The sequence below is a fragment of the Grammomys surdaster genome, unplaced genomic scaffold (assembly GCF_004785775.1).
Source record: "Grammomys surdaster isolate TR1022 unplaced genomic scaffold, NIH_TR_1.0 169, whole genome shotgun sequence".
In the NCBI taxonomy this organism is placed as follows: Eukaryota; Metazoa; Chordata; class Mammalia; order Rodentia; family Muridae; genus Grammomys; species Grammomys surdaster.
The window spans coordinates 16,921,907-16,942,713 of record NW_021604617.1 but is presented as its reverse complement, the minus strand read 5'-3'; the positions used below and the strand labels follow the sequence as shown (position 1 = coordinate 16,942,713).

Here is a 20,807-nt window from a genome sequence, read left to right as displayed (position 1 = left end):
AGAGAGAGAGAGAGAGAGAGAGAGAGAGAGAGAGAGAGAGAGAGAGTTGTAAAGATGATTATACTAATATCGAATATACTTTGGGCTTCCAAATGTTGGCTTTAAAACAACAGGGAATCCAGGTCCTGTGATTCTAGCAATCAGGAAGCTGAGGCAGGAGGATGACAAGTTTACCATACTGAGCTGTATAGAGAGTTCAAGGCTAGCCTGAGGAACTTTACGGAATGGGGATGCCATTCCATAAAACTAAGGGTGTTTGCATAAACTGAAGCCAAGTACCTTCTCGAGTCTTCTGTGCTCTCATATCTAAAATAAGATGAAAGTTAATACCCACGAATTGTTCTTGAGTTGCAGACTGTCTTGGTTTGTTTTTCTGTTACTGTGATCTAAAAAACAAAACACTCTGAAGAGGAGCAACTTAAGGGAAAAGGTTTACGTTCACGGTAGAGCCCCTCATAGCAGGCAAGACAGCAAAAGCTTCACGGTGTTGGCCACCTACATCCACAGTCAGGAAGCAGAGAGGGCGAGAACCATGATGCTGCTCAACCCTGTCTCCATTTACACAGTCAGTCCAGTCAGTATCCAAGACAAGCAAGGAGCCAACCACAGTGGACGGGTTTTCCCACCTCAAATACAATCAGGCTAATGCCCCATGGCATGCCCAAGGGGCCATCTCCCAGGAGAGTCTAGATTTTGACGTTAACAATTAACACTAGCCATCACAGGGATTGTGTACGATTAGTGTATGTGTACAAGTGAGTGTGGCATTTCTATGTCATTCAGAAGACAATACAAGGTAATTGGACTTCCACCATGTGGAATGGACTCCACACTGGACACTAGAAATTGGACTCTGGTGCTCAGGTTTGGTAGCTAGTCACTCTCTCACCAGACCCCAAACAGATGTATTTACATATACATACACACACACATTACATACATATACACATATATTATATAGTCATGGTTAGAATATAACTGGCCCAGGGAGTAGCACTATTCAGAGGTGTGGCCTTGTTGTGGTAGTTGTATCACTGTGGGTATGGGCTTCAAGACTCTCAGCCTAGCTGCCTAGAAGTCAGTATTCTGCTAGCAGCCTTCAGATGAAGATATAGAATTCCCCGTTCCGCCTGTACCATGCCTGCCTGGATGTCGCCATGTTCCCACCTTGATGATACTGGACTGAACCTCTGCACCTATAAGCCAGCCCCAATTAAACGTTGTCCTTATAAGAGTTGCCTTGGTCATGTTGCCTGTTCACAGCAGTAAAACCCTAACTAAGATATAGAGATTGAGATAGAGATAGAGAGATAGATACATAGAGAGAGACGATATATATATATATATATATATATATATATATATATATATATATACTAGTTTTGTGAAATCAGTGAGTGAGTTCCTCTGACTATATTGACACATCAAGCTCTTTCCTGAAATCTGTGCAATGAGAAGTCCTGGTGGAACCCCAGACAGGATAAAGTAGCTGGCTGGAGTAGTTGACATTTCTAAGACATATCTTGCTCTACCAATGCATTCCAGATGGAAGGGACCGTACAGATTAAAAGAACCATCAGCAACAGCCAACCAAAGGCAGTGTGAGCTCTGTTGGGACCTTGATACAATTAAACCTCATGTTAGTTATGGCATTTGAAAAGTCACTGGAAATCAAATATTAGATATTTAATGATGTCAAGGAATTGGTTAGTATTTTAGACATGGTAGAAGTACTATGATATTTACTTTGAAAACATTTCACCTCAACCAAATGTCGGATTCCTATAATCCTTGCACTGAGGCAGGTGGATTGCTACAAGCTCAAGGACAGCCTAGCCTAGGCTACATAGGAAATTCTAGGCCAATCTGGGCCACAGATGGCCGGTCGCCCAGTCTCTGAATAAGTACAAAAGTAGACATTAAAAAAAACACATAGACAAAAAACAAGAAGAAATCTTCATCCTTTAAAAATAAACAAGGAAGCATCTTGGGGGGAAAGTACCTGATTTGCTTCAAAATACTATGTAAAGGGGTAAAGATGGGATGCAGATGCAAATGAAATTAGACTATCAACAAGTGGATAATTGTTGACTTGATTGCCTAGGGATTCGTTATACAGTTCTGATTTTGTCTATGTTGGAAGTTTCTCCATAATGCAAGAGCAGGAAGAGGAGAGGAGTAGAGAGGAAGGAAAAAAAAAAAAAAGAAAAAGAAGGGGGGGGGATGGGGAAGACCAGAAAAGTAAAGATTCTGATTCTAGCCAGGCGATGGCTGCACATGCCTTTAAAACCTTTAAATCACTTGGAAGGCAGGGACACGTGGACCACTGTGACTTTGAGGAGAAGGAGTTCCAAGACAATCAAAGTTACACACACACACACACACACACACACAAAACCCTGTCTGGGAAGAAAAAAAAACCCTGATTTTATCACTCACTTGCCAGTTCTGTGACCTACTGGAAATTTGTTAACCTCACCCTAGTTGCAAAATAATGGTATAATAATAGCCAATGATAATAATAGCCATACTAATAAAAATCATAAGGTTGTTGAGGGCATAGAATGAGTCAGCACGTGTCAGCTCTCTTGTTACTGGCATCTTGTAAGTGCAATGACTGTGGTAACCTTTGTCTGGTTGAGAATTCCGAATGGATAGTTTGGAGGGTGGCTGGAGACTGGGAAAGCTGTAGATGGTAAGATTAACGTGCCACTAAAAACAAACCGGGAGGGGGACCTCGTAAAAAGTATTTTTGTGTGTGTGTGTGTGGGGGTGCTTGCAGGAATGTCTGTGTGCCGTGAGCGTACAGTTCTTGAGGAGGTCAGAAGAGGGCGCCAAATCCCTTGGTACTGGAGTTACAGGTGATGAGGCACCACCATGTGGGTGCTGGGAATTAAACATTGTGTGCTATCCATACTTTCATTTGTCATTAGTTCCCTATTTGGGGTGAGCAGACATTCACAGCTTCCCATGAATAGTGCCACACAATAGTATACACATACATACACACACACACACACACACACACACACACACACAAATGTACATGCTCAGGTATGTGACAGCCAGGGAACAACCTCAGGGATTGCTCAAGAGCTGTCTGTTTCATTTTGAAACAAGGTCTCTCTGTGGTTTGGAGATTGCTAACTAGGCTGACTGACCAGGAAGACTAAGGCTCCTCCTGTCTCCATGCTCTTTTTCCACCATCCCCATCGGCCGCCCCCCCCCACCTTGTCTAGCACTGAGATTACAAGTGTTCAACATGGTACCCATTTTTAAAAACATGGGTTCTGGGGATTGAACTCAAGTCTTTGGGCTTGCACAGCAAAGTATCCCTTTGGCATACTTTTTGTAGGACGCGACACAAAACAGTTGGGAATTAAGCTGGGAAGGGAAAAGACATGGTGAGGGTTCTCCTGTAGACTTGGGGACCATAGTGACAAAGGACGAGTAGGCAGGCCTGCCTGTGGTTTGGGGACCCTGTTCCCTGCTGCCTAGGAGAGTCTGTGATCACAGGAACTGGGTACTAGGGAAAGAAATGTGGAAGGAAACACAAGAATTTACTCAAGATACAGCAGAACTCCCTCTCTACCTCTATGTCCCTGGGAGGATGGAACACATCTTACTCCATACTGGTGGAGAGAAAGCCTTCCCAAACACAAAGATGCTCTGCTCTGGAGGGAGATGGGTGGGAGCCCAGAGAGAGGGTGCTGGCCTTTATATAGAACCCACAGCATCCTGCTCGTTGTGAAACGGTAGGAATTAACTGCCAACAGTGTCTGTTGAAGGCAAACAGCCCCAAGAGCCAAACTATGGTATTATTGCTATATCAGAATCAGACTCTAAGAGACAGTCCATGAAACATATATTTCTTTAGCTGTCTTTAAGAAGTTGTCTCAGCCTGGAATCATGCTCAAATCTACGTGAATGAGAAACGGGATGTGTTTACAGCATTGTGCTCCCTAAAGAAACACAGAGAGATAATTTTAGGCCAGTTGGTGGCTCTTTAAGAAGGTTTACGGTCTAGAAAGTCTTTCTGGGGATTATAGCTGAATCCTGGCATGGAGCACATATGGAATTTCATCTCTGGTATCAGCCAGCCCAGCAGTGTCGCTCTGAGAGAAAGTGTGACCAGTGTGTGCAGACATGCACCAAGAACTGCACACAGAGGTTTGTTTTACTTACTGAAAGGATGTAGAGGGAATCTTCATCATACTCTCCTCTCAATTTAAAAGTTTTTCTAGTTCACACAATGACATGGGGGGACATTTTTTTTTTCTGTGTTTGCTTGATTCTGATGGAAAAGAATGGGAGCTTCAGATCCAAAGGCCTGAGTTTCTGGAAAATTCTATTACCAAACCAGGTAGTCCTGTGTTAATTTATTTGACGTATGCCTCGATTCCTTATTGTAAAGTGGGGGCAATAAAAACAGAAACTACCAACAGGCTTGTTATTGGGGGTGTGTATGTGTAAAAGAAATTGAGAGAAAAACCCAGGATCAGACAAGTATCATATAAGCTGTTACTGTTAGTTATATAGACTCTGCTGAGGATGTGTCACTCTGTGTCTGCCCAGAAAATTACCCAGAGTACAATTCAAATGTTAACAAAATGAAGCAATGCTCCAAGTGGAAGTGCACTTTCTAGGAAGTAGAGCCCAGCATCCTGGGCAGTTTAAGCATACTCTGGGAACAATCTGACATACACACACACACACACACACACACACACTCACACTCACACCCAAAGGGTGCTCACAGGAAGGCAAGAGCTTGCTGGGCCAGACGCATGAATCAAAGAACTCAACAATAACCTGGTTTTGTGTGAATGGAAGGAAATAGGCTCATAATGAGTAAGTGGTAATTTAAAAAAAATTAAAGGCTACCGGAACACCCACCCTGTCATTTCCTGAAGTTATAATAAAGTCCCCATAAGGTCTTATGTGCTCCATCCTAGCCCCCTTCCTCTGTTCTCACCAATCTCCTTTCTAAACTGGCACACGTTGGACAAAGCATAGCCAGTGTCCTCACCTCCCCTTCACGACTGATGGGTCTGGGGATGTCACTCAATTGTTAACGCACTTGCCCAGCCATCAGAAAGCCCCAGATGTGTCCAGAATCATTGCATAAAACTTTGCTTGGAGGCCCAAATGTATGATCCCAGCACTCTGGAGTTGTAGGCAGCAGGACCAGAAGTTCCAGGTCCTTCTCAGCTATGTAGCAAGTCTGAAGCCAATCTGTGTTGCATGAGACTCTGTATGAAAACCAAATAGGGGCTGGGGTGATGGCTCGGCTCTTAAGAGCTGACGGTGGCTCTTGCAGAGGACCCCAGGGTCAATTCTTAGCAACCACGTGGTGGCTCACGACCACCAGGAACTCCAGTTTCAGAAGATCCAGTGCCCTTTTCTAGCTTCCATGGGCCCTATACAAATTGGAAGCACAGATATACTTAAAGGAAAAACACTACGCTCATAAACCAAACTAAACCAAACCTGTACATTCGGCCCAGCCCTTTAGCCCACCTCTCTTCCTTGCTCTATTTCTCCCGGCACTGACAACTTCTAACATACCAAATACTTCATTTACTCAAGTTTTCTATTTCTCTACAACTAAGGGGATTGTGTGTTTTCTTTGCTACTGGGTCCCAGGTACTTAGAGCAAAGTCTGGTGCCCGGCAGTCCTAGCTGTTTGCTGATGACTATCAGTGGATTCACATATGCAGTTCACTGGCTGGGCGGGCTGGGTGGGCTGGGCCCCGGCCAAAGGCTCTCTAGCACGGCTCTTGCAAGGCATTTAAGTCTGTGGATGCATTTCATACAATTCTCTCAACAGGAGAGCCAGTGTGCCACCGACTTTGTCTGCTAAACCGGTGTCATCAGGTTACCTACATATTGTAACGTCAGAAGGGAGTGTAATGGAGCTCTTGGTATTCCTGGAAGCTGAACTGAAGACTGTTGATTTTGTACTTTATAAAATGAAAGTAGTTGGTTGCTTAAAAATCTTTAGTTCCTTCCCCCGCCCCCAGGAAGTTTTTCATGGCATTATTAATGTCCATTTTACGATTGAAAATGTTTTGAAAAAAGCTTTTCCTTTACTCCCCAAACATGTTATTAAATGGGCCTATAGGTTCTCTTTTCTTCTCACTTTTCTACATTTTCTTCAATAATCAGATATTGCTTAAAAAAAAAAAACAACAAAACACCCACCTTCCTACCAGTCTACAAAATGGTTCCTTGAGAGGCGGGAGAACCGTTGTAAAACTCCATCTTTCTACTCTTAGCTCTTATCCTTTGGGGAAGCCAATTGCTTGGGCAAAGGACGATCCCAGTGACATGTGAGGAGGATTTGGGACTAGGCAAGATTATCAGACAGCTTTCTCATGTAAGGATCCAACACTATTTTCAAGAAACTCAGTGGATCTGACTTTGTGATCCACTCAGGCTGACCGTGAGGAGCACACAGTATTCTCTTGGATAGCCAAGGAACCGTGTGGAGTCAGCTCACTTTAACTGCAAAAGGAACAGCACGGCCCACTGTCACTTAGGAGGTGTTCGGGGACCAGAAGTTCTGGTGAGATTCTGGAAAGCCTCAGGCTGCACAGGACTGTTTCATACATACTGAAGAAGACTGCAAATATTTGGAGCTGGTGTTTCTGATTAGCTGGGCCCTGAAGTTTTCTGAAGGGAAAATATTGGACGTTACAATGAGTTCTTGAAAGATCACCATCTTTCTCATTCCCATTAGATCGGCAGTTGTCAAGCAGTGGGTTGTGGCCCCTTTGGCTCAAACAACCTTTTCAGAGGGATGCATCACCGTCGGAAAACACAGATACTACAATTCATAGTAGCAAAATTACAGTTATGAAGTAGCAACAAAGATGATTTTATGGTTTGGGGGTCACCACAACATGAGATTATGTTTAAAATGGTCATGTCATTAGAAAAGTTGAGAGCCACTGCCCTGCCATCAATAGAAACCCTTTGGCCTTCTTTGTGTCATACTTACTCAGAAGCTCAAACGGATGTAAAGGGAAAAGGATGGTGTGTTAAAACCTGATTTGGTCAGTCCTCTTGGCATCTTAAGATACTATGAACACATCTTCCTCTAAGGGACAAGATACAACAAAACCCTCCATTTTAGATATGCTAGCAAGCTTATTCTGTTTGATTTCTTTTCCCAAACTTAACAAATCAGACACATGAACTCTGGTGGAAAAACCCACATCACTTTCGTGAAGGATGGGGCATTATGTTCCTGAAAGTTCTATATTGCTTTTTGAATTTCATAATTTTTGTATTTCAAAATAATGTAGACCATCAATGCAAAAGGCCATAGTCTTTAATAATATTGTAATGTAGCTAGGAATATCTACGAAATTATATTGAAATCCGCAGAGAAATCAGCTCCACATTTCTCGAAGGGTAGTTTGTTCTGCCTACAAGTAGAGAAGTTCGCAGTAGACTTATTTTTGAAGGTTTTTACATCTTCCTAGTTTTTAGATGGATGTAGTTAGTGTTCAACCTCTTTCATTATCTGGCAGCGTTAGGCTAAATAAAAACCCAGCTTCAGAATGAGCTTTGGGTTCAGGCAGCCCTTGTCAAGGAGTCAAAGAAGCTAGCTTTCTTTACATTACCAACACGACAAAAATCCACATACAAAATCTGTTTAATGATTATTCACGTAAGTAGGTTTATAGAGACAGAAAATAATCCCACACGACGTTTTCTTTAACCAAGCAAAACACAGTTCTAGCGGCGAAGCCTTGGCAACAAGCACTGAGAGAGCACTGAGTAAGACAACATCGCCCTCTGGAGGATCCAGGTGGAACTACAGAGCAGTAACCAAACAATTGGAGCGCGACAGAAACAATGCTACATACACGGCCCTCCTGTAAAGGTCTCTGAACTCTGTTTCAAGCTTCCAGTCCATGGCTTGCACTATTGTTATTGAGAGACTTAAGAGCTGAAATTGTAACCCTGACATCTTTACGAACTTTAAAATTAGTTTATTAGAATTGAATGTGGTGGTGGCGCAGCCTGTAATCCCAGCTCCTTGGCCGACTACGACAGGAGAAACAGTTTGGAGTTCCAGGCCAGCCTGGGATACACAGTGAGGTCCATCTCAAACAAAACAAACACCTCAAACCAGAAACAACAGAAGCAGCCTTCACCGGCAAACAAAAGTCAGGATTCTGAAATGAGAAACAAGGCACCCCCAAACGCATCTTGTGGGCCCCTCTTCTTGAACTAGGTAGGGCCTTATATCAACCCACAAGAACTTTATTCATGAGAAAGTGTAAATGACTCGTAGGTTAATTTTATCAGATGCATTTACATATTAATGGGTTGAAGGTTTTAAGAGAGGCAACAACCAAAATTTCTAGTTTGGGAGAGCAAGATAACTATCTCCCTTATATCTTTTTTTTTTACATTATGCTGATTTTGCAGGGTGGCAAGCCCCACCATCGTAAATCAAGAGGCATGCATACTCCATTTTACAATTCTTCGTTGTTAGTTTGAAACTAACATAGCCTTTACCATACTGATAGGCTCATTTTGATGACACTGTTTGAGGAAGCTCAAGAGTTAAAAATCACCCATTTTGTGTATGCATTTGTAAGGGCCTTTGCATTATTCCAATTAGATACTGGTGTTTTCATCAGGGAGGATCACAGTCCCCCACCTGATGCCCCCCAATATCTATTATACATACACTGTTCCTTGGGGGGTGTAGGTCAACGGGGAAACTCTTGGTTAACAGGTCTGAAGTCTTGGGTTCAAGTTCCAACAACATAAAAATCACATTCTTTTTTCTTTCTTAACAGTTCCCAAATCAGTAGTTAGCAATATTTGTATAATTAAACTAAAAATTGAATGCCAGTATCTCACATTTTTTACACGTATGGTATCACGGATCCATGAGGGACAGAGTTCAGCTTGACACTGGGCTGCAGGATCATTGAAAAGACACAGATCTCTGTCCACATGGCTGAGAGTGGTGGCGCCCCACCTTTAGCCCTGTCCCTTGGGAGGCAGAGACAGGTTGATCTCTAGAGTTCAAGGGTCAGCCTGGTCTACGTAAGGATTTCCAGGCTAGCCTGGGTTATACCGTGAGATCTGATCTAGGAAGAAAGAAAGAAAGAAAGAAAGAAAGAAAGAAAGAAAGAAAGAAAGAAAGAGAGGAAGAGAGGAAGAGAGAAAGAGAGAGAAAAGACAAAGAATAAACTCTTTGTTCACAGACACGACCACAAAAACACCTTCCTCTTCCCGTCCCTCTCTCACGTTTCCCACCAACTTTTAAAAGAATCTTTGAATCCATAACAACAGAATTTCTAACACTTTCTGGTTCCCATTTTAAATAGACCCTCTACTTGAAGCATTTGCACATACACACCCCAAGCAGCCTTTGTTCAGTTCAGACCAGTTCAGTTTTGATAACATTCCTTGGCATGAACTTGGCCTAGACAACCGGAAGCTTGTATCACTTGGCTAGATAGACGTTCATCTTCCTGACTGTGAATGAACAAGAGACCCATCTAATAAAACAGTGCAGGAGACACATGCTTTCTTGAAGGCAGTAGGGATACTCCTGTTGACCCTTCCCCCAAATACAGATTAATAGTTGATCAACAAGCCACTCTAGCATTCTGGGGTTCCTTTTTTCTTCACTTGTCCCAATAACTCAAAACAGAACATTCCATGTGTGTATATATTAAAATAAAGAGTTTAGACATTCCCCATGTGTAAGGCACAAAATTCACAAATCACTCACAAAAAGGATAGAAAACAAAGGTTTGGAGACTAGCAAGTGACCTAACAGTTGAAGAGGTTCATTAATCTGGAGTTGAAAACTTTAGCTTCCCTTTTTAGTACACAGGGACCTTATACTGATCGGAAAAGCAGCCTGTGAGTTGAAGGCATCTCAGCCCTTCCTCAACCACAGCCTCCTTCACTGGATTCACACAGAAGACGGTCCTCAGGGAGAGCTGTGTGGCCAAAACATATCAGCAGCAAGCACCGGTCCCTCACATCAGCCGCCGGCAGCAATATCACAAACAGTGCGTTTGGCCATCAGGTGCCTTGTTCTTACTCAGCGGACCTTCAGGGGCCAACGACAGTGAGCACACATGTACCTGTCCTAGGACCCACTTTGTTTCTTCTCAAATCTGAGATGGAACTGCCTGTTTGAGGAGCCTGAACTGGGGTAGCCAGGTTGGTCCATCATGGGACAGCATCTAACAGAAACTTGAACCTTGGATCTTAGGATCCGCTTGAAATAATTAGCTTTCTCGAAGAACTTTAGAGCCATGCTTTTAAGAGAGTCTGTTCAAACCTTCAGACAATCAGTCTCCTACAACCAAATCTTCAGACAACCCTAGATGGCTTGCAGTTAATACTGCAGTCCACAGGTATAAACTAGAAGGGACCCATGGGCAGCAAACAGGCAAGGATATCATGTTTGCTGGCTGGGTCTCCCGGCTTGGGCTTGGCACTGTTCAATCTGTTGATGTTTCTGTATTACATGAGAATCAGCTTCCTGAATGTTCACATGGCTCCAAGCATTTCTTGGAAGTGTAATAGCTTCAGGATTCTTTATGTTACCATGCAGACTAGGGATGAGAACAGTAGTACTTCAGGCGAATCGGCCAGCTAATTGGTTATCCTGAGAGAAGAGCCAGAGGTGCAGTGGTTGAGACCAGAAATCAGATCAATTGAATAGTCCATTCTGTCTAAGAGTTTCAAGGAATCATCTTGGAGATTCTGATTTTTTTTTCCACCCTAGACAATCTGAAATCCTGATAAGAAGACAGAGTCCATGGGTCAATTTACACAGATGCCAAGACCAGCAGTGGAGGATGGCTGTCCTGTTAGGGTGAAGAACGGCCAATATTCTTGGCAGTCCAGTTTGATTATCTGTCTAGTTTCAGGACTCGGCTTTGGAAGCCATAACCAGAATTCTGCTCACTGTTCACGCGTGAGGACAGTTCTCCTTAGTTTGGGATCTCATGAATCTTAGCCAAGATCTCTTCCCAAACAAGGCTATATAACCCAGACAGAAAAATGAATGCTCTGTTTTATAACTTTCAAATAGCCTGCATTTGAAATTCCATAGTCACACTATGCCTTTGAAAATACATAATAACCTTTTTTTTTGGAGATAGAGTATCATGTATCAAAGTCTAGCCTTGAACTCACTATGTGTCGGAGGCTGACCTAGAATTTCTGATCCTCCTGCCTCTGCCTCCTTGGATGTTACTATCCTGGCTTTTGTGGCACTGGGGATGATCAAACCCTGGGCTTCCTGCATGCTATGCAAGCACTCTCTACCAATGGAGTTTCATCCTCAGCCTGTAATACATATTAAGTTAAAAAAAATGAAGCCTTAAAAATAAAAAGTCAACTTCTATTATTGGGTCAAGTTTTCTCCAAGTCACAGTAACCCCACCTCCACACCTTTCCTCATTTGCTGACCTCAGGAGTCTTTCTTAATCAGTCTGTCCTTGACCTTGTGCCTCAGAAGTGAGGCGGTGGCCCCACTGCATGCAGCTAAAAAGAAAAAGGAGAGACAGGCTGTGTAGACAGACAGGGGACCATGGCGCTGGAGGAAGATTTCATGGCGTCCCTGGTAATCCAGAAGAATGGCCTCCAGCTGAGAGAGCGTGCAGATGGAAAGGAAGGCGTGGAAGATTTGATGTCCATGACCCACAATGTCACAGGAACCGGGGAAGTACTTCTCCGGTACAGGACATGAGAAGAAGTACGCGCTGACAAGGAAGAAGAGGATCTGGAGGGTGTGGTACCAGGCTGCCTGCTCCTGGCAACCGGCCAGGTGGCAGAGAGCCACGCGGTGTGCCACGGGGCTGATGTCTAGGACGAAGGCCAGCCCTGCTGGTACCACTTGACAGATCTTCCGCATAACTGGATAAGGCCGTCGGTAGCGATACTTGGCGTAGCAACAGCCAGCGCAGGATAGCCAGCCACAGAAAGCCGCCGCCGGTAGGAAGAAAAGCCAGAACCGCTCATACCAGGCCTGGTCGGAGCTATAGAAAAAGTGAGCCAATGCGCTGCCATACTGGTAGACGCTGACCCCGACGTAGTCTACAAAGTAAAAAGTGTAGTGGGACAGCTCTGATTTGGACTGCAGCAGGTGGGCCAAGAGGCTGCAGGTGAGGTAAGTGATTGACGACAGGATAAAGAGGAGCAGGGGTAGGGTGTGGGGGGAGGCCCACTGCAATGCCCCTGCCTCCACAAAGGCCCAGAATCTCAAAAGGACTGCCAGGGCCGCCAGCAAGTGGGTCCAGACATTGACCACCTCGTTGTGCTTCTGAAAGAGGCTGAAGAAGTAGTAACGCCACTCGTGCCCCGTGGGGCGGTAGCCCGCGTGGATGTACGGCTCCCTAAAGAGCTGGGGCACGTCGGTTTCTGGAACGGTGCATGGCATCTTGGGGAGCCCTTCTTCCAGAATCTTGGGCAGACGGCGCAGCTGCTGCCCGCTCACAGACAGGGTGCTCAGGCGCTCCAGGATGGCGGTCGTCATGGTAGCAGTGGCCCCCGGGCTCCTCAGGGCTTAGTAAGACAACCTGAAGGAAAGAGAGGAAAAGTGAGAGAATGTAGCTAAGTTGGCCAAGTAACTATATCTTTTCATAATGGAGCACGGCTTGCTCAGACAACCCGGGAAGCACGGAATTCCAGATGGGTTCTCTGCGCCTCGTTTTCTTTATCTGTACTGTGGAGTTGCAGCATCCTCCGTCACTGTGGCAGCATTCAGACTCCTTGGTTACTGTTGTCTACAGTGTGAGGGAGAGGCATCTCTTGTATAACGGCTGTGGTAGTCCCGCATGACCCTGTAATAAAAGCTAAGGATACCTAGAAAGTAAAGACCACTATATTCCCTAGTTACTACTTAAATGTAATCAATAAGTTGTCCTTGGATTATTAAGTGGATTAAAATAAAAGAATAATTTTCAGTTGGGAATGATGGCATATGCCTATAATCCCAATACTCTGAAGGCTGTCAGTTGGAGGCCAGGCTGAGTTCCACAACTCACGGTCACCTATGCTATATAGCCATGTCTTATCGATTGATAAACAGACAGACAGACAGACAGACAGACAAATAGTGAGTTCTAGGACAGCCAGGGCTGTTACACAGAGTAACCCTGTCTCGAAAAGCCAAAAGTAAACAAACAAACACGGCATCTATTTCTTCAGCACCCACCTAATCTGTAACTATTCACTAATCTCCCTGGAAACTTTAAAATCTAAGGTAAGTAATTGGCCGACGTTGAAGTTAAAGGCAGATTATTTACCAGTGAGATTTGGAAAGAGCTGTGCATACTGTGGAGTATCTGGGCAGTGTAAAGTCATCACTGTTTGAAAAACAAACGTGTTGGGTATATTGGTACCCATCTGCAAAGTCTTGTCATGTTCCAGGCCTGTTACTGCAGTGAGCCCTCTAAGTGGGTCAGTCACAGAAGCCCAGGCACACGGATCCCTCTGCTGGCTGACGGTGGAAACACCGCTTAGCTTTTTCTTTCTGTTTTTAGATTAATGTATTCTGCTGAGCATTTTCTTTCTTTATTCAAAATGAAAACATTTATGTGGCTTTTTTAGTGTGTGTGTGTGTGTATGTGTACATACACACATACTTGGGTGCCTTGGCACATCTGTAGAGATTAGAGGACAACTGGAAGAATTCTCTCTCTCCCTCTTTCTGTCTCGTAGGCTCCAGGGACCAAATCCACATTGTCAGATTTGTAGTTAGGGGTCTTTACCAGCTAAACCCTCTCAACACTCCTTTTCAAGGTCATTTTCTTAGTTCTGTACTCTCTGCCTGACCAAGTCCTTAATATTCTTACCTTTAACGCCTGAGTCAAACCAGTCATTCAACAGAGGAATTAAAAACATGGCCTAAATATAGATAGTTATAACTAAAATCTGATTGCAGAGACTGCTCTATTTTTTCGTTAGCTGGTGCTGAGGGAAGCAAGTAGCTTGGGATTTGCCTCTCCCGGATAACTACGTCCATAGGTGATGAGTTTCAGGATTCGGAAATGCTTGCATTATACTTAGGATTTCTAGGTGGTGATTCAGCCAGATGCACACAAGACTTATATCATAAAATTGATGGGTTTTCATATATCATAAAATTGATGGGTTTTCATGTGCGTTCACTGAGTAAAATGCATTTTAACACACAGGCACTTTCGGTGTCTTTTCTAAGCTTTTTTTCTTTCTGGAAGAAACTTAAATTCTTGCTTTATCTAAATGCCCCCTTTTTCCAAAGGTCCTCAACCAAAGGGGACGCAGCAAGTGCTGCTCAGAAAGTGTAGTCTCTTAGCTTCCCATTTTTAAATGCGGAAACAAAAATATCCTGACCAATACAGATGCAGATGCTCACGGCCAACCATCAGACTGAGCACCAGGACCCCAATGGAGGAGTTAGGGGAAGGACTGAAGGAGCTGAAGGGGCCTTATCTGGCATCAATGGGAGGGGAGGCCCTTGGTCCTATGAAGACTTCATGCCATAGTGTAGAGGAATGGTAGGGTGGTGAGGTGGGAGTAGATGGGTGGGTGAGCACCCTCACAGAAGCAGGGTAAGGGGGAGATGGGATAGGAGGGTTGCAGAAGGGAAACCGGGAAAGGGGATAACATTTGAAATGTAAATAAATAAAGTATCTAATTAAAAAGAAAGAAAAATATCTAGTAAGGTTTTTGAAAAAGGTCAGGAATAAAAAGAAAAAAAAAATGTCAAAGAAGTTGAGGACGACCTGGAGCTAAGCCCTCGTTTTGCTGTTACTTGAATGGCCAGCAAGAACTTTACAGGTCTCAGTCTCTTCCTCTATAAAACGAGGGTAAGAATTTCACCTGTTGTGTACGTTGTTGTGATGTCTAAGTTGCCTGGTCTGAGAGGGTGATCAATAAGTGTTAAGTACTTCTGGGTTGGGTCTGTGTTAGGCAATAAGTTCTAGGCAGTAGGGATACAATAGCCAAAAAGAGAGGCTACTTGCCTTTGTAGATATTAGTGTCTATAGTGTTCCATAGATAGATACGTAGTGGGATTATGACAGAGAGGTGCAGTCCTCGATCCAGCTGAGGCACGCAATGACACACGGGGTCTCTGCAAGCAAGCAGGGAGGGAGAGCTGGCAGATAAGCTACTTCAAGTGCTTCAGTCAGGACCTGAGGAACTCCTGAAAGAAAAAAAAAAAAACAGATGAAACAAAATGTAAGACCTCAGGTAGAGAACAGATAATTTACGAAATTATTTTATTTTATGAGTATGTGTGTTTTATGTGTGGTTTATTTGATGCTTTGCCTGCATGTGCATATTTGCACCACACATGTACCTGTGTCCAGGGGAGCTCAGAAGTGTGTGTGGCTCCTCTGGAACTGGACTTACAAATGGGTGGGACTTGGGAACTGAACCCGAGTCCTCTACAAGACTGACAAGCGCTCTAACCAATGGACTATCTCTTCAACATCTATGCTTTTGTTGTTGTTGTTGTTGTTGTTGTTGTTGTTATGAGGCAGGATTATGTTCTGTAACGAAGGCTAGTCCTTGAACACATGAAACTCCTACTTCAGCATCCCAATTCCCATTCCACCATGTTCTGCAACTTGAAGAACTTTTTAGTCACAAATCTAGAAACCGCAACTTCTCTGTATGACACTGGCAGAGAGACATGAGCTCCAGTCCTGAACACTGCTGTCACAGGTCATATGCCTCTAGCCTGCAATCTCTCATCTATGAAATAGTTAATGAGAAGCTGCCTTGCACACTGAAGTAAGAGCTATAGGACAGAAGCCCTGGAAAGTAGTTAACAAGATGCTTGGTTCTAAACACAATAACTCACTTGCTTTCATTAGTGCCATAACTTATTTGAGATGCAGGCACGGTGGTTTGTGCATATCTTGTTATCCTCTATCGTGGCATTCATCACCCTGTGTCCACTTAGCCAGTGCCCATCAAACAGAAACACACACACACCACAAACACATACAATCTTGCCAGGATACTGAATTAAGGCTCAACATAGAAACTGAAGGTACCAAGAGAAAAACAAGGATTACAGGATGTATCAGAAAGAGAAACACAGAAAAAGACAATATAGAAGAAAGTAGTTATTAGGATATCTTCATTCATCTAAAAATAGAAAGAAAGAGAGATCACAGTGCCTGGGCTTCTGCTGCTGAGCTTGAAGGGACACCTACAGGGATGAGCTTGGAAGACAGGATGACCCTTCAATATGTCCTGCTGCTGTTAGCAACATCTTTTCTGGAGATGCTGGGTTTTATGGAACTCCGTTGTTCATACACCGGCTCCTGTTATCTCTCTTGTAAAGCAGGTAAAAAAATGAGACAAAGGAGTGGAGAGACAGATATTATTTAAGAGCTTGCTGCTTTTTCAGAGGACCTGAGTTTGGCTCCCAGCCCCTACCTCAGGCCCGCTCATGTGACACCAGTTCCAGGGGATCTAGTGACTTCCTATGGCCTCTGTAGCTACCTGTGCGTGTGCAGCACACCGACATACACACATACGCATAAGCAAAAATAAATCTTTTTTTAAAAAAAGAAATGAAATGACTTCCATTCCAGTTTTATGGTTGGGAGACACTGAGGATAGGAAGCTGTGCAGAAAGACACCGAGCAAGCAGGCTCCATTCAAATACCTCAATAGGACATTTTCATAGTGTTGAGAAACTCATACCAATCACATCAAGTTCTGTACCCAGAGGTAAACGATACAGTACTTCACAAATCCACCCTTCCCATCTTCCAATCCTCTCAGATAGGATATCTAGTCAATGAATCCCTATGACCCAATGACGACACAGTTTCTAAAGACTAAAACTTTAGGGTTTGGTCAATAGATAGAATGGAGCATCATTCAGTTATGAGATCTAATGGTTGTCAGTCTGCTCTGAGAGAGAAGATAGTGATGCTGCCCACTTCCTGGTCCTCAACCAGCTACCGATACAGAGGCTGTTATTACAGCTCTTCCGATCTTCCTATACTGCTCATGCCCTTTTTCACTGTATGCTGAATTTCTACTAAAAATTGGGCATTTTTACTTTGCTCTCACAGAAAATCAACTAGGAAGAGGTTTATGGAATTAAAAAGCAGAAATGGGGGCCCGGCGGTGGTGGCACATGCCTTTAATCCCAGCACTTGGGAGGCAGAGGCAGGCGGATTTCTGAGTCTGAGGCCAGCCTGGTCTACAGAGTGAGTTCCAGGACAGCCAGGACTATACAGAGAAACCCTGTCTCAGAAAAACAAAACAAAACAAAACAAAACAAAAAAAAAGAAGAAGAAGAAGCAGAAATGGGGAAGACTGGGCTGGAGAGATGATTCAGTGGCTAAGAGTGTTGACTGCTCTTCCAGAGGTCCTGAGTTCAATTTGCAGCAACTGCCTGGTGGCTCACAATCACCTGTAATGGGAACTGATGCCCTCTTCTGGTGTGTCTGAAGACAAGCTACAGTGTACTCAGATACATAAACTAAAAAAATAATTCTTTAAAAGAATGAAAAGAAAGGGGTAAGATCAAAGGAATATTAACTTTAACTTCAAAGAAACACACACACACGCACACACACGCACATGCACACGCACACACACACACAGCAGAATCGCCATTTCCTTTGCAAATTAGATGTTTACATTGCAGCCACCTCAGTTGTTGTATCTCCTTCATAAATCTCTGTGTTGTGTACCTGAGAGTGAATTCTGGCTATCCGGCAATAATGCTGCCATTATATAACCCAGAACATAATTTCATAAATGCCTCAGCAACCTGGGGGGGTCTTAAAGATCTAGTTGTCTTTCTAAGGACCGGATAGGCTTACATTTTCCTTTGTGGGTCCAGGCGTATGAAATTCTAAACACATCAGAAAGACAGGGCACTATTTCACTGTTTTTCCTTAGTAACTACCTCTTTGTCTGATAGGAGAGCCTCCCTTTGAGAGTAACCAACAAAACCACAGTCATAACGAACACTCAATGCTGTTTTGTTTTTTAAAAAAAAAACCACTAACTCCTTATCATTGCCTACAAGGAAGCTGATTGCAAGATGAGCCTGTGACATTGCTGCCTTCGTGGTAGACATGTCGCCTTTACTTTGGGACAGTCTCCTGTCTGAGTCTGTACATGCACATTAACCACTCAGAGTGTCTGCCCAACCTGTCTCATCTTCTTTCAAGGTTGAAGCCAGTTTCTGTCCTAAACCTGCAGTTACCTTTAATTCCAGGACAACCAAAAGGACTTCATGAAACTGACCACTCTCTTAACCTCAAAGGAATTATCCAGGATGTAACAGACCATCGTTATCATGTGGAAAACTAGATTGATCCCTTCAATAAATAAGGACTTCTTCAGAGCACCTCAAAGAGGCAGAACTGAATCTATAATCGACCAGACCACACCTAAGTGGGGACTGCTCATTTACGACCATGTCTCGCTCTTCTGCCTCAGTTCTTGTTCTAATCCACCTAGACCTCATGTCAATGACTTGAAGACTGACTTGGGAGTGCCTAGACTCATTGTTTGTTCCTCTTCGCAATGTGTTGAGTAAATCCCCTCCTCTCTATTGTTACCATCACTTGAGGCTTTACTTGGCATATTGGGATAGGTCGGTAAACCCAACTCATCACAGATACTGGAGCTTGCTTGCACTTTAGTGCTTATACTCCAGTTCTGTAGTCGTGGCAATGAATTATAATTCTTGTTAACACTGAATTCCTAAGACACTGTCTTGTGGAGCCTCGAAATCTTACCCAGTGGTCTTTATTTTCATCGAGCCAGAGACGGCATTGCTTGTACAGGAGGGCTTCTAAGGGCCAGCTATAAAGTCTGAGCCCATTTTGAATGTAGACATCTCAGTATTCAGCTACAGTACAGTACTTCTATATTCCTAGTGACTATTCTGAGCAAAGACCTATACCTCACTCTGGCTTCTTCCTTACCTACTCCTTCCTATGATGTGGTTAGCACCCAACCAAGATACCACCTCAGAATGATATCCCTTGTACAGACTCACTCAGCTGCCCTCTTCCCGCTAGACAGCTGCAAGTTCAATCCTCAAGACCCCTCTTCAAACAGAGAAGCTCAATCATTTCAAGTCAGTCATTTTGGCCAATGAGAACTTTCCTATAACAGCAAGTAGCCTACTCCAGACTCCAGGCCACAGAGGAAGATTAAAACGAGACCCCTTTCCTCAAAAGACTTATTCCAAAGAGATAATTCTGCAGTCCATATCACTAGTTAGCCCAAAATCAAATGTAGAGTGAGGCCCAAACAAATCTCTATGGATCAGACTAGTGTAGGCCAGTCATGAGGAAACAGATTGGTGTTCGGTCTAGAAGGTTACAAAGGGACAAAATATGAACAGAGGGATGATGTGGCTTCTTGGTGGGTCTATAGCAGAGGGACTATTTGGGAGTAATACGAGAGGGAATGGGGTAAGAGTAGTGACATCAGTAAGAAATGAGGTTCAGTATTATAGAAGGAAAATGGAGGTTGTGCTAGGAGAGATGGTACAGGCTAATAGACCCAGGCAGTACCTGGATAGTAGAAGGATCAAGAGTTCGAGGACATACTTGGCCACATTGTGAGATGTTGTCTCAAGACAAACAAGACAGCAATGGAAGTAAATGCAGGAAGGAAGCAGTTCTGTCCCTTTTCAGCAAGTTCCAATGCTTATCTCCCCTGAGTATGAAAGATTTCCACCTTCACTCCTGGTTCTCTTCTCTCACCATCCTCGTCAACTACAGCGGACCCAGAAGCCACCATGAACATATTCATCCCTCCTCTCACTCTGGTTCTTCTCCCAGGCCCTTAACTTCAGCTACTATCTATACCAGAAAAATCTCCCAAATATACCTTTGGCTAGAGCATCCCTGAGATTGGGGTTTTAATAACCAACTGCTCTAAAAGTGTCCAGCCGAATGTGGCATAGGCTGTTCAAAGTCACCATCTTTAAACATCTTCAGTCCAGACTTGCTCTTTCTCCTGCATCTCAGGATATCCATCCAGGTCTACGGGCTTCAGCACATCATCTGTAGAATCCATGTGCTCTTTCCATCTCTGCTTCCTCTCTTTAACTCACGACTCTAACAATAACTTCCATTATAACAACATCAGCCCCATGAGTAGCCTTTCTTCTGTTAGTAAACATCCCCTGCCTCACACCCTCAATCTTCAGCGTGGTCTCCACCCACTTCCTGGTGACAGTTGAAATGGAACTCTGTCATCTTGTTCTTCTGTGAATGCCCACTTGTTTACAATGCAAACTCTCTGCCTTGCCTTTCAGACTGGGTCTTTCTCGGCAGACTTAGCTTACCCTTTACCCCCAGAAACTACACCTCCAACCAATATCAATGGTCTGGGGTCTGGATCACAGCAATGAATCGTCTTCTACAGTGTCCAGCAGTCTCCATCTCCCATGATTGCAACTTTGCTATGTTATAACCATCCAACTCCAGCTCACTCTCCCAGAAAAAAGCTCTTCCTCATTAGGTGTGCCTACGTTACGGCTTTGCCTACTTCTGGAAGTATCCAGTTTTGCTTTCTTTACTCACTTCTCTCTTGAACATGATCGTTGATGGACTCCACCCACATCCTCGTCATGAGTCACCAGATAGTTCAAGACAGGGACTGGTTTTTGCAGAAGCTTCCATATTGAAAATAGTACCGGGGCTGGAGAGATGGCTCAGCGGTTAAGAGCACTGACTGCTCTTCCAGAGGTCCTGAGTTCAAATCCCAGCAACCACATGGTGGCTCACAACCATCCGTAATGAGATTCAATGCCCTCT

The 20,807-nt window shown here is 43.9% G+C and overlaps 1 protein-coding gene across 3 annotated transcripts in view; it reads right to left on the bottom strand.

The window, feature by feature from the left end:
• Nucleotides 1-11,387: 11,387 nt before the first annotated feature.
• Nucleotides 11,388-20,807, bottom strand: part of Paqr8 (progestin and adipoQ receptor family member 8) — a 41,648-nt gene continuing 32,228 nt past the window's right edge. For all 3 annotated transcript variants that reach the window (XM_028766741.1, XM_028766743.1, XM_028766742.1), the window contains exons 2-3: nt 15,009-15,190; nt 11,388-12,578 (exon numbers count right to left, since the gene is read on the bottom strand). In XM_028766741.1, the coding sequence (XP_028622574.1) occupies nt 11,471-12,535 (1,065 nt within the window). In that variant the 5' untranslated portion in view covers nt 12,536-12,578; nt 15,009-15,190 and the 3' untranslated portion in view covers nt 11,388-11,470. The remainder of the gene's footprint in view (nt 12,579-15,008; nt 15,191-20,807) is intronic.